We start from the raw sequence: 13,111 nt of genomic DNA, 5'->3' as shown, positions 1-13,111 counted from the left end.
GTTTTAAAGGGGACCAGAGTTCACTTTCTTGCTCCACATCAGAGTTCGATTGTGCAATCACACCTCCCCAAAAATGAACCGGACTTCCTATGCAAACGAACTAGCATTTTATTAAAATAGACTAAACAAAGCTGGCATCAATGCAACTGCAATCATTTCCCACCCCCGCCGACCTAAACAGTTTTACACCACCTACTACTCAGCCGTGACTTGCAACAACTGGTAAAGACTGCTGAGCTCTAAGAAAAGTGTGTTGCAGACAAACGGTTAGAAGGAAAATGTTGGGGTAATCTTAAGAGAGAAGCTTATTGAAATGGGAGTTTAGACATTGCCGAAGGTGTCATCCTCTAATTTGCCTGAGGATTCGGTAACTCGGTGCTTACTCTTTGATGTGTCTTTGAACTACGAACAGCAAAAAAAGATGTTAAGGTAGTGAAGGCTGTAGGAGAAGGTGCTGGCATTGGAACGTCAGCGAGGGCGAGCCAAATTAGATAAAGCTTTCGCTTTTCAAAACTGAAGTAGGAATCTGAAAGAGTTGCATTATGACTTTACAAAGTGAGAAGTCAACATTAATGAAAGAAGGTAAATTGTCAGAGTTAGTGTGATGTGGCGTCTCACCGTGACTCCTCTGACATTATGATTGGTTTACACATATTGCTTGAATTTAGAAGAAAAACGTTGGTACATTTTCATTTTATTCTGTTTTTTTTTGTGAGTTGTGGTTGGTCATGTTCAGGACACTTTCCTACACATGAAGTGACTGTCCGGGTTACGCCAAATGTGCAAAACTGAAGGCAAACGAACTTAAATATAGTGTAGAAGGTTGTTTTGGAACCCACATGCTACATGCGTAATCCTCTAAGTTGATCTTTGAACAAATCACAAAAGCACCAATCATTTAAAAAATGTGGCATTGTTTTGCAACTTTTCTCTTACTATGAGACTGATGCATGTCACGCTCATTTGCTGTATTGGAATTTGTGTGGTTTGGCGATTTTGTTCTGAAAAGACAAAGCAGAAGCTTAACATGGAGGATTCTGTTATTTCAGGTTGAGATTCACAAAACCTTAAAGATTGTAAGAACAAAATGACTTTTCAGTTTTTTTGCATTAGAAATAACTCAGAATATTATGGATTAGTTGAACCTAATTGCCAAAACCCAGTGGTTACGTTCACGTCCGCTAATCGGCTAGTGCACTAACAGTGGAGCTAATTTTACGTTTAGCGCTTTTGCCAACTTTGAAAACATTTAGCGCACTTTGCTTCCCATAAACCAATTCTCCTGAATAATTTTGAAAGCGCTAATTTACTTAGCTGTTTTTTAAACTTTCAGCTGAATACAATTTGACATCTAGGTTGAAGATTTTGGTTATTAACCCTTTAAAATTCTTCAAGTAGCCGCACATTTATATTTATGCTCTTATTTTGAAGTGGGTGAAGACTGTTTACGCAGCTGTTCCTTCTCCTCTCCTCATGCTAGCCCTTTTCTCGCCATAGGAAGACAGTAGAAGATAGTAGAAAACTAGATATAAACAGCATTAAGGAACATGTAAATTATAACATCAAAATTAAGTCAGTGCTCGGGTGTGACAGTATTTCAAGGGCAGACATAATTTAACTTGAAGCTAGCGCTTTAGCACTAGCTTCTGCGACCATGTTGGTGTAGCGCTTTAATGTTAGCAGAACGAACGTTTATGGTTAATGCTTTAGGGTTAGCGCAGTGCCTACTACTGAATAAACCCCCAAATTGAGATGGGTTAAAATCTCTTCCTCTTCTGCCCAAACAGAAGGCGTTATCTTTGCCCCGTTTGCTGACTTTCTCATCACACCCTTTTCTGTGCACCTCATTTGTCAAAGTTTCCACCTCTGCCCCTCCCTCCATCATACCTCCTCTCTTTTCTACACTTTTGTCTTTGTTTTTTTTTTTTTTTTACACCCTACCCTCCTCTAAGCATTGCTCCCTTAAAGTGCAACTAATCTGCTTTTACCAGGATGCTACTGAGCCAGAAAGTGAAGACCAAGAGTTTTTTAGATTGAAGTCTCCACTCAAAAAAAAAAAAAATGGTTTGAGCGAATCTGGCTAATGTAGATGAATCCAAGCTCATCCGTTTTCCTCTTGCCATCCTCATAACCTTCTCAAACTTCATTTAAGCTCCAAACCCCACCGGGTGGGCGAACCCAGAACTCATCAGATAAACTAACAAACAAAAACAAAACAGCCGTCACATGTTGATCAGCGGTAGGAAAAGGAAAGAAGCGTTTGATGAGGACAACAACAACGCGGCGGCAGCGGTGGTAGCGTGGAGGGCGGAAGGAATTGGGGGGTAAAAAAAAAAGAAAAAGAAGAATAATACATTATGTTCTGTGCATTCATGTTTCTTGATGAAACAAAACCTCGATCCGGATGATGACATGGAAGTTGTCGGTGTTAACAGGCTGCTCTGCTGTTCTCCTATAAGCGGCAGAGTGCTATCTTTGGAGCGCGCTCGGCGGTGAAAAGGGCTGCATTTCCATCATAATAACAAGTGAAAAGAGTGAACTGTCACAAGGCGCTTCCTCCTCTGGCTGTGATGCATGCCCCTCAGTCTGGCCTCACTGTGCTGATGGATGAGCGGCAGAACGCGCTTCTCTCAATGCCAAAACTGGGCCCCCCTTCTGTCCCCCCCTCCACACAATACGGGATCACTGCTGTGGCGACGAATGTCACAGTCTTTTCGCTCCGTACCTCATGTCAACAAGAGGAAATATCACGACCGCATTAGCAGCCCCTCTCCCCGTGTGTTCGAACAATGCCGTTACAAGGGAAGCACTTTTAGATAATGGAGATGAAAGGTGATATTGATGGGGTTGGGACAGGAGGAAGGGAGGTGGGATCCTCATTTCGTATTCAGGTTGCTTAGTTTCTACATCATCATTAATGCAGGCTGAGAGTCCAGCTTACCCCCGGTGTTTACCCATATGCAAAACACATGTTGGAAACAGAAATAAGAGGCGCTTTCCTTTGAACAACCACGTACAGCAGGAGGGAGGGAGACGCACGTTGGAGAGAGAAATTCACTCTGAGCTTCTGAATCACCAGAAATAGGCTGGAAATTCAGGCAGAAATAGAAAAGCGTGATTATGCTTTAACGACTGGTGGGGGAATTAGCACACTGCCAGCAGTGACTCACAGGGTGTTTGGTCTCATTTAAATGTCATATGTTGGAATAACGTTGAGCTTCTCTATACACGGAAGCCAAAGCAGGATTTGGAAACGTCACTTCATACTTTCACGGGATGAAAAGTTTCTCTTCCTTCAATTTTTTTTTTTTTTGGCTTCCCTGCCTGGGATATTAGCATTCAGCTGACCTCCATTCAAGTCCTGGCTCCAGAGTGCCAGCGGCTACAATGGTAGACTAACTGCACAGAGCTGATGCTCTTAGATGGAAGATTACTTGCCTCAGGAAGGCTGTTTGGTTCTTCCTGCCTTTTGGACCAGAACCTGACTTAATCTGTTTGAATAAAACAGGCGTTCTCTGAGGGTCGCAAAGAAAACAAAAAACAAAACTTGAAATAAAATAAAGCCAATTCAAAACTACCTTTGAATAAAACAAGGTAGAGGAGGTAAGAGCTACTTTCTCTCTCCAATGTGTTCTTCCAAATTGATCAGTAAAGTTCATTACCCTGATGTTCTAGCTTACGTTAACCCCAGAGCGGGGGAACGGGGCCTACCTGAGGGGAAACGTTCGATGACGGGCTGGTTGTCCACCTGCAGCGTGGCGTTGCCGCCACTGCGTGTGAATCGCACCACATGGTATTTGCCGTCGCTCACCATCACCGCGCTCTCCTCGATGGTGATGTCGTCTGTTCCCACGTTGAAGATCACGCCGACCTTTCCCCGTTCCTACAAACGGAGAGCAAAGACAACTTTTGTTAGAAGACACTCAAGACAAATCGGAATTTTGCTCTCAGTTGGTTAGTCCTAAACATAGGTCCCCCTCCTTCCTATTGGGTGACTATGGCTCAGGCAATGCAACGCAAGGTCCCCAGTTCGTCTCTTGTTGTATGAACATCTTCAGCTGTCAAGCTGTGAGATTTAAACAAAGATAAGGAAACTGAACACATTTCCAGGTTTACACACTAAAGCAACTGACTGAGATCCAGATCATGAACAGTTTCTATGCCACTCAACGAGTCAGGCCAAGTTGTTCGGACCTCTTACATGTTACCATAGCACTAAGGTCTCCAAACCTGGTCCTACAGATCTACTGTCCTTTAGGTTTCAGATCCCCGCTGCAACCCACCTGAATTAATTGGTTGAATTATCTCTTCAGGATACAATCAGGCTAAAAGGCCTCATAATGAGATGGGTAGGAGCAGGGATGCATCTAAAACCTGCAAGAGTTGGAGACCCTTGCTATAGGAAAGAGGTCCAGTGGCAGAGCCACAACTCACAGGACAGACAATACATCCCTTACTAAGGAGAGCGATATCTCACTCTCTTGGACTTGTTGCCTTCGATATTGATTGAAAATGTACTTAGTCAATGGATGAATGGATGACTTTTAGGATATCACGATTTATTTTTTATTTTTTTACTGGCCCATTAAGGTTTCCCTGACAACAGTTACAACCTGTGTTCTGGTTTGAACCATAACAATAAGGCATTTTCTTTTGTTGAGAAAAAAAAAAATCTTGTTAGCTTCTACATAGTTTGAAGCTAACTATGGACAGTTATCAGATGAGAGTCAGAGAATTCTATTTGCTGTGTTGACACAAACACATGCATAGAAATTAACAGAGAAAGCAGAATTGTTTTTTTTTTGTAAAAAAAATAAAATAAAAAAAAACATTCAGCGTGTGCAGAAATACAGGAATGTTCATTTAGCAGCAGCGTGCAGAGAATAGACATGTACAGGAATTTCACAGTCAACCATGAAACAAAGAACAGCAGCAGGTGCTATTCAAACTTGTCAGACTACGACATTCATGAACAAATCAAAAAACGCCAAAGCTTGCAGGAATCAAATGTTTGGGTGACAAATCAAGACTGAACCCAGTTTAGACGCCAACAGTTCACCATCCGTGATCATTAGGTTGATCTTTTTGCATTTAACATGGACTTTAGTTCACTTGCAAAATTAAAAAAATAAAACTTAGTAGTATCTTCTGCTTAAAAACAAAATTCAGAAGAAATGTTCACAAAGGATATTTATATAAATAGCAATGAGGAGGGTACCAAATAATCAGATCTGAGGAACTCGACAAAAGAAAAAAGACCCAAATTGAGAAACAGCTCACACCACTTACATGTGCCATATTTTAACATTCAACACCCAAACAAATCTCCCTCCTAAATGATAATTTCTTTAACATTCACTGGATAACAGGGTTTTAGAAGAAAAAAAACATGTTAGTTAGTAAAACTCATTGGCAGATAGAAGTGGATTTAAAATATTGATGGATAACTGACACCAGCTACCAGGCGTTGACAAAAGACTGCATTCAAGTTATACGTTGTAGCTGAACAACTTAATTATACACAAGATAGATTTGCTTTTTCGTTGTCCAGGGCCGAAACTCAAAAGATACTGTCCAGTAGGTTCCTGCAGCGAGGCAGAATGCCCTCATGTTCCGCAGACCAATGTCTCTGTGAGCATCAGATCTCACACACATCAGCCTGGTAAAAAGAGACAGTACTTACCGAGGACTCAGGCACCTTTAGTATTCATCTTCCGGCCAACCCCCCCTCACCCCCACACCCCCACACCCCCACCTCCCCTTTCCCATTTATTAGTGTTGACAGCCGCCCACTGCTTCGAGTTTATTACAGTCAACCGCCTACTCTACTCTTTCCTCCCGCCATCTCTCTCCTCTGCCTCCATGGTTTCTGTCCTCAGTCCCAGGAAAGGTCAAAGTCATTTACAGGCTGCCAGAAAGCCACGGAACAAGCGGCGCGGGAGGGGAAGCGGAGCGCACCGAAGACAAACACGGCAGCAGACACACAGTCTGTCTGCCAGAGATTCCTCCACCACAGTTTCAAACTCACAAAACTCCCTGCCTGAAAAAAACTAAACAAAACAAAAAAACACAAAAAAGAAAATGCAGAGGGGAACCACAGAATGGGGCCGGGTGGCACTCTGCAGCGACAACTTCATTGATCCCATTATCTCATTAGCTATGTGCATTTTATTTGTGCCGTTTCCCATATGTTGAGTGTTTCAGAGGTGAACGCGCTTGCAGCCATGTTGTATTATTCATGGCTGATTAAGAGCTTTAAAAAGGACAATAAAGCGCCAGAAAGAGCAAGTTCATTAAGTAAATAAGTGCAGGGGTTGCACGGTATGTTAATGATTAGCATAGTCATTAATGATTTTATTTTTTTAAATGAATTGATTGTATTGTATTGTGGTGAACTGCTACATGGCTTCTAATGTTTTTAATTTTGTAACTACATATGGTTTTACATTAAAAACGTTTTTTATTTATTTATTATTATTATTTTCTCTTTTTGGCAGAAGCTTGTTAATTTTCCTGTATTGGACTGTAGTATATTGTATTTATGCTGATTTTACCTTGAGAAACTACAAGATGAAAACTAGCCTTTATGTCAAACTCTGGCATGTTATGTGATGTGCCGTTTGAAATAAATATTAAATATGCCTCTCACAATAGGCTACAAATCCATTAATTGCATGATAAGTTAAAACAAGCTCAATTTCCATTTGCACAGTTCATTGTGTTGTTTTCTCTTTCTATCAAAAACTGGATGTTAAAAGTCTTCAGTCTGGTTCATTGGTCTCATCTGGCCTTTTATTTCACATAGACTTTATGATTCATTTTATTTGTTGTTTCTGTTGTTTTGTTTGTTTATGTTGGTCTTATAAGTGTATTAGACTTTTATTTATTTATCTTTGAGTATGTGTTCTTGTGTTATTATGCCATTACCGTTGTATTACTTCAAAATGCTCCCAAAACAACAATATTATTGTTTTACTTCGTCGTCTGGCAAAATTGATCATGACAGAAATCAGCTAACAGCAAAAATCAGCTAAATTTGAGACTCGGCGGTGCTGATTGTACGGACTGAGCATGCTCAGAAAGCAGGACTCGTGGTTGATTGTGGGAGTGGACGTTAGAGCGGAACAGGAAACAACCCCGGCTCCGGACGCCAACACCAGATTTAGACGAGCTTCCCTCGGCGGCGCTTGATGGACTTCCAGTCAGATGATCTCACCCTGCAAAGAGGCTCAAATGGCAAAGTGCTTCCACCTTCTTAGGTGCCTAATGAATTGATTCATGTTATGTAGTAGCCCTCCCAGGCTCTCTGCTCACTATTATTGTTCACTTCCAAACTATCGCTGAGCGATAAAAAAAAAAAAAAAAAAGACAAAAAGAATGACAACTCAATCATCGCTAAGATCATGGCAGTCGGTTCAGACGCTGCGTCACCAGGAGAAAAACGATCGTCCCTGTCAGGTCCCACACACGGGGAGACCGTAATCACAACACCTTTTTTGCTTTTGCTCGGAGAATTAATTCGATTTCACAAGAGCAGAGCGGAAAGAATCTGTGCCGTTAAGACTGGAAAGCAGATAGGACGGTTGAATTTTTTGTGATATTTACACAGAGATTAGCATTTGCGTTCCGCAACATTAGGGTTTTTCCTCCGTGCCGAAGGAATGTATCGAGCCCATTACAACAGAAAGCCTCAGGGAACCAAAAAAACAAAAAAAAAACTGATTTCTGTGATGCAGTAATGACATTTTAATGGCCATTTCCCTTAAGCGAACATATCTCTAGACACAGGAGGAGGAGGGGAAAAGAAACACTGTTTGAATGACTGGGTGCAGTCAAGCCTGCAACTGTGAAAATGAAAGGAGAGTGGGGGGAACCTAAAGTAAGGCCCCGGCTCAACACCACCACTTCTTGGCTGCCGCTTAGCGGCCCTTAATCTGCTGCGGCTGTCAGCCGTCGTCAGGAGCCCGGCTCTCACATGCCTTCACTTTCATCTGGAGGCCAGCTCACCCAGCGGCTCTTCCTGCGGGTCAGTCGGAAGTGGAGGTGGGGGGCTTTTCGCCGCAGACCGAACCACTTTCAATTACGTCCAATTTAAATCTCAAGGAAGACGGCGTCTCTCTTTGAGATGCCGAGCTTTGTTGAAACATTAAAACGTCTACAGAGGCAAGGAGACGAGGGGAGAAAAAGAGAAAAGAAGTCTGTAGATTGGAAGGAGATTCAGCTTCAGCCAAAAACGTTCTTGCTGTTACAGCTGCAGAGAGAAAGGGATTTTTTTATTTATTTTTTTATCTTGGGAGTAAAAACAGGAAATATCAAATTTATAGTACTTTCCAAAGTATTCACATCCTTTCAATCTGGATTTTTCACACTTTGTAAGAAAACACAACTGTAGCATGTTTTATTGAGATTTTTATGCGACAGAGCAACACAAAAATAGCAATGGATAATGACGCATGATGCTATTTTTCTAAAAAGTGAGGCATACAGCGCAAATAAATTGCTGCGCAGCAAATTTTCCTCTGAAGTCATTGACAGTGGACCCTGAATATTTGTTGTTCTGTATCCTCAGATTCACCTATTTACAGATTTTTCCATGGAACGTAACTTATTATCCACAGAAAATCTGCCTAGTTGCTGATTAATTTTGTGGAGCACATCTAAATTATTTGAAAGAAGCTTAAACGCCATGACAATATGCTACTTGACATGCTGCTGCCTAGTATTTATAAAGCAGCCAATCCAGAAGCGGTGCTCATTTTTCTTGATACTGATTGGCTGTACTCACCAAGACCGGAAATAAGTAAAACTGTGGATGTTTGATTCTGCGATAGCACCAAGATGGTACTAATGCATTTAAAGGTATATTTGGTGTTTGAGCTGGTATAGTAGGAAGTTACGAGCGTTTCTAGAGGGGTGTCAGGTATTTGCAGATTTCAGCTCTAAGCCAGCAGCTGTGGTACCAGGTTGCCGCTGTAATCACTTGATAGAGTCTGACTGTGTGTGATTCATTTTCAGTTCAAATCCAGCTGTTCTGTGAAGGCCTCAAACGTTCAAGAGTATCAAACCAAGCTACAAACCCAAACAATGCTAAACGTTTAGAATTACAGTGGAATGGTTTAGATCAGTGTTTTTCAAATTGGGGCCACCGGGGGGCGACAGGGGACCTCAGAAAACCTGAGTGAAGATAAGATTTTTTTTTTTAAAACTTAACACATTTCTTAATCAAAGATCTTAATCAAATATTTAGATTACAAAATCTAATCTGGTTTTAATCATTATAAAATATAAGTTAAAGTAACTGTTTGAAATGTTATTTGGCATGCTCGTCTTTCTGATCGGCTGCTAGTTATCAAGAGGCTTTGCTCCTCAAGCTAGCATAGCTAAAATCAAAAGCTATGAGGCAGGATTTAAGCTATGAATATAGTAACTATTGAATATAGAGAAAAAAGTGAGAAAAATCATTTAAAAGTTGATGTTTTACTTTAGAATTGTTTTAAACAGCATTAAAACAATTCTGTTTTGTAGAATTGTTTTAATGCTGTTTGGGGGGCCAGGGCACGGACATGTTTGGGAAACCCTGGTTTAGATCAAAGCATATTCATGTTCTACTATATTTTTATGTTTTATGATGATATTGTTGTTGAGTGAAAGTGTGTCTATCTGTAAGTGACTACTTGTAACTGTGCTGCTGATACTTGCCAGGCAAAAGAAATTCCTAATCTCAAGGAGTTTTTTTTTAATCTGATTAAATAAAGGTTGATAACGTGTTATAAAGACCTAGTCAATGTCTTAAATCCAATCTCAGATAAGACTTGAATACCAATGTAAACAGACACTTTCTATCTTATCTACTTTTTAATAAGAATAAGTAAAAATGTCAGTGCCTACATGAGTAAAGCTGGTGGACTTGTGTCCCAAAAGACTTCATTAATTTCTTCCATGTCAGAAATATGTACTATTTTGTGTTGGTCTGTCAAACTGTAGCATGAGGGTCTGAACACTCTTTACACACTTTTCTTGAAAGCGTTATGTCGCAAAAAGTCTGCGCTGCAAAAATATTTCAGATTTCAGTTTTGAGTCAAATCTTCTTCATTTTCAGAGCAAAATCCACAGTTCCTGCTCCCATCAGATTTACCCCTCGTTTTAATATTTTTTTTCCCTCTCAAAGACAAACTAAATCAGCTCTGGAAATTCACGCCAGAGAGGATAGCAGCACCGGCACACGGAGAGCGTTTCCGTCTGAAATATTTCAACATGACCTTGCAGCAAGCGAGAGTGCGTTGAGGTAAACGCAGCCATCGAGAGGGGAATGAGAATGAGGCAGAGGCTGCAGTGGGCGTGCGTCGGTATGTGTGCGTGCTCGTGCGTGTGTGTGTGTGTGTGCGCGTGTGTGTGTGCATCAGGGTTATCTGGCAAACCTCAGAGCGCTCTGGCTGATCATTGCGAACAGAAAAGGGAAAGCGCAGAGGGAGGAGGAGGAGCAGACAGAGACAGTGTGCGATACAAGGACAGAGGAAACCTTGATGGTCTTCTGGGGCCTTAAGGTGCTTTGAGATCAAAGCTCCTTTTGAACGCTTCAAGATTTCTTTGTTTCTCCTCGGCACACACACAGTTAGTCAATTAAGAATGGGGAAATAGAAAAAGAGACTCCGTGAAGGCGGTTTTGAAGCTTTCCCTTCTTTGTTTCCGTCAACCGACAGCTCAATTAGATGGCGCTTCGTCTCTAGCAAATCCTAAAGGTTCATCACCAACACACACCTCCCAATCTGATGAACTAAGGAGGTAAACAAGCGAGAAAACATCGGGATTTAGCGTTTCTGCTACGTCAACACATCTCAAAAAACGACAAAAACAAGAAAGAAAAAATGAAGAAAAAGTGGCTTGACCAGTTCAGGAATTTGCTGATGTCGATAATTCGCTCTGACAGACTTCATATTAATAGTCCCGCGGGGTGGTGGAAAATGCAAACTATTCGTCAGCTTCTTTCCCCATTTCCCCCAATAATGATCTATCACAGCCCGGATCTGCTTGAGCCTAACTTGACGTGCCAGTGTAAGTATGCCTCCCTGCAATAATTTATGAGCTTATGAATCAGCCGGTGGGGCAGAGTGAGCGGGAGACGCGCCCGATAAACATATCTTAACCTAAAAAAAGCAACCGCTCCTCATACGGAAGCGTGCGCACACGTCCGACGGTTCTCTGCGCCGTTACAGCAACTCAATGTTTTACGCAGACTTACGGCAGAAGTGGCGCTTTCTAATTTGCTTAATGTTCAAATACATGTTTAATTTGCAGTTAGGGATGAATATTTGGAGGCTTGTTTTGAAGTTGCCCCACAGGCGCCTGCTACTGAGCCTGATAGACTATCAGAAGATATCTCTGCATCTCCCCTTTGAGGGGAATTCTGCCTCTGAATGGGTAATCAGCCTGTCAAAATGCACGCCTAATGCCTGCGAGTGGAGATCGGCTGTGGCATCTGCTACATGGAGAACAGTATAGTGGGGTGAATCTTCCACTCAGAAACTGCAGCGTTACATAAGTACAAGAGGGAGGGGGGAAAAAATACAGAAGTGGTTGCATAACTTGTAAACTGGCGAAATCACCCACTTTGTGTTCGCAGGACGTCTTTGGAGTGTTAGGTTGTGGCCGATACGGAGCGGGGGTTCTGGAGTCGGGCGGCGGTTATCTAGATCGCCCAATTCATGTCTCTCATCAGTCACCTGAAGTGGCGCTACAGACGGCGCAGCGGCTGCGGCCGAGGAGAGCGGGGGAAACTGAAATTGTCACCTATCAGAGCGGACACGGACGGCCTCACTCACCGCACACCTTTTCTCCGTTGCTGCTCGGCCAGCTCATTTGTATGTGTTTGCCGTGTTCTCCGGCAGTCACCTTGAGCGAACACCCGACACACACATGCACACATCTCTCCGTCTTAATAGCACTTTATCTCTCCACTCCTCCTTTCCTTCTCCCTAACTCCTCCTATCTTTTCAGCAATGGTGGCCATCTGTTCTTTCTCACCCTGACAACGAAGACTGGCCGCTCTAATGGCGAATCAGATCTTATTGAAAAATCAATGACTTAGACTAATGTGCTGTGCGTGTGTGTGTGCGTGTGTGTGTCTGAATCTGAATCTCCCATCAGAGTGTGACTCATGCTGGGCTTGCCCATTGCTCCTGGAGTACACACGCGCTGGCGGCGAGCCCTGCCACTGCGGAGAGAGGCAACGTCTCGGATAAAGAAAGGAAGCGAGACTCATAAATCAGCCGAAACTTCGTCGTCTATAAGCCTGATTAGGAGCTCTTTGTCAGGTTCCAATCTCTGATTTGACAGAAAACAACTCATCCTGGGGCAATCCCATCCTGGTCCTGGGAGTATCGACAGAGTTTGACATTCTGTAGGTTAGCCTTCTGCCACAGCGCCTATTCACACGCTTATACGCCAATACGTCAACGTACTGGTGTGAGGTTACGCCGAGGCCTGTTTCACACCCAACCGCAAGAGCAAACAGTGACGTTCAAAACTGCTGTGATCCAAATGACAGTGTGAACCACCAAGATGCTGTTAAGTGAAACAAACCTAGTGCTACCTCTGCTCCATCTTGAGTGTAGTGACTCTTCTTTGACACAAACGGACAAATAAAAACAGTAGAGCACCAAGCTCAACACAAAGACGGGATGGTTGTCGTCCAGACCACTGATGGGGATGTGAATGATTCGATTTGAAGGAGCCGGCATGTCTAAAACGGCATCAGACAGCGTAATTGGAGGCATCATGAGCGCAATAACACTGTTATCAGGCAGTTGCCAGAGCATTCAACAGTCAATTAAAACAATAAATGGAGATCAGCAGAGACAGAAAAGCGTTTGTAAATGCATTAGACAGCATTACCAGCACTTGAAAGAGTTTGATCGGGGTTGTTTTTTGGGTTTGCGTGAAATCGGTTTGTCACGGTGGAATCGTCCAATATCTCTGGCCAACTCCGTAAGACGCAAAGTCCAGTTTGTTTATCCTGTGTTCTACAGAACTCAATCAAATGAGACCATTGGTGAGTAGCGCTAATTGCGTTTTGGAGAACTTTGAAGTCAATGATGAGGCTTCTTTGATGTGA

The 13,111-nt window shown here is 42.5% G+C and overlaps 1 protein-coding gene across 12 annotated transcripts in view; it reads right to left on the bottom strand.

Moving 5' to 3' along the window:
• Window positions 1-13,111, bottom strand: part of nrxn2b (neurexin 2b) — an 811,982-nt gene that overhangs the window by 70,776 nt on the left and 728,095 nt on the right. For all 12 annotated transcript variants that reach the window (XM_081599837.1, XM_081599839.1, XM_081599838.1 and 9 more), the window contains one exon: window positions 3,712-3,883. In XM_081599837.1, coding sequence (XP_081455963.1) covers window positions 3,712-3,883 — 172 coding nt within the window. The remainder of the gene's footprint in view (window positions 1-3,711; window positions 3,884-13,111) is intronic.

The sequence above is a fragment of the Poecilia reticulata genome, chromosome 18 (genome assembly GCF_904066995.2).
Source record: "Poecilia reticulata chromosome 18, P_reticulata-male-v2, whole genome shotgun sequence".
NCBI lineage: Eukaryota > Metazoa > Chordata > Actinopteri > Cyprinodontiformes > Poeciliidae > Poecilia > Poecilia reticulata.
This window is presented reverse-complemented; position numbering and strand designations above follow the sequence as displayed.